This window comes from Penaeus monodon, chromosome 34 (genome assembly GCF_015228065.2).
Source record: "Penaeus monodon isolate SGIC_2016 chromosome 34, NSTDA_Pmon_1, whole genome shotgun sequence".
Lineage (NCBI taxonomy): Eukaryota > Metazoa > Arthropoda > Malacostraca > Decapoda > Penaeidae > Penaeus > Penaeus monodon.
Window position 1 is genome coordinate 35,216,913 of NC_051419.1, and position 969 is coordinate 35,217,881.

General features: G+C 39.2%; 1 protein-coding gene across 1 annotated transcript in view; it reads right to left on the bottom strand.

Moving 5' to 3' along the window:
• LOC119594789 (actin-related protein 2-B-like) overlaps positions 1-969 on the bottom strand; it is a gene marked incomplete at its 5' end in the record, with an annotated part of 10,436 nt that overhangs the window by 2,351 nt on the left and 7,116 nt on the right. Inside the window, 2 exon segments of the mRNA XM_037943879.1 lie at positions 148-367; positions 586-746. Of these exon segments, the coding sequence (XP_037799807.1) occupies positions 148-367; positions 586-746 (381 nt within the window).

Sequence of the window (969 nt, forward strand, 5' to 3'; positions counted from 1 at the left end):
GTGAGTATGAGTATGAGTGCAAATATGGGTGTGCATTGTGTACATGATTTTCCATGCATGGGTAGTCTCAGCAGCAATATAAACCCACCTTCAATCCCTTCAATTTCTGTACAATGCTCTACATGTAGAAGATAACGCAAAACTCACCTTAATGATACGACCATCTGGCAGCTGGTAATTCTCAACCAAGACGGTAGTTTCCGTTGCAAGTTTCTGTTCCTGTTCAATGTTGTAGCCAACATAACACAGCTTCTCCTTCATCATTCTGACTGTCTCGAAGTCTGCCGAGTGGTTGAACGCATACCCTCTCAGCAACAGCAACTTGATCATGTATACTGTGATGTCACGACCGGCAATATCTAACCGCCTGTGGACAGTCAAAAGTCCATGTGAAAATAGGTTACCATAAAGAAACCTGGTAATTAAACTCAATACCAAAATTACTCAAGACCAAAATGAAAACAAAAACATTATTCCGACACTATTTCTCTTACTCACACTGGGAAATCCAAACATATAAAAAAACAGATAGGACAGACCGTTTCGAAAAAAGACAAAAACGTAAATAAAAAAGCCACTCCCTACCTAATTTGTGGGAGTGTGAACCCTTCATACACAGGACAGATATGGGTAACACCGTCCCCCGAGTCCACCACGACACCTGACTGAAGACCTTGTGCGTATAAGGTCAACACAGCTTGGATGGCCACAAAGGCTCCAGCAAACCCGTACGTTTCAAACATTACCTGAACAAAGACAAGAACGATTATAAATGAATAAGAATGTTTAAACTATACTTATACATATGAACTCTCGCTGAAAGTTTAGTTGAAGAAAATTAAACATGCAAAGTAAAAAAAAGAAAAGAAAAAATCAAGTAGTCGTTAATTAGGTGTATGGACTTTTGCTTGTTGCAATCTTCCATGTGGCATTTGATAATGACAATGCACATAGATACGAGTTGTGAAT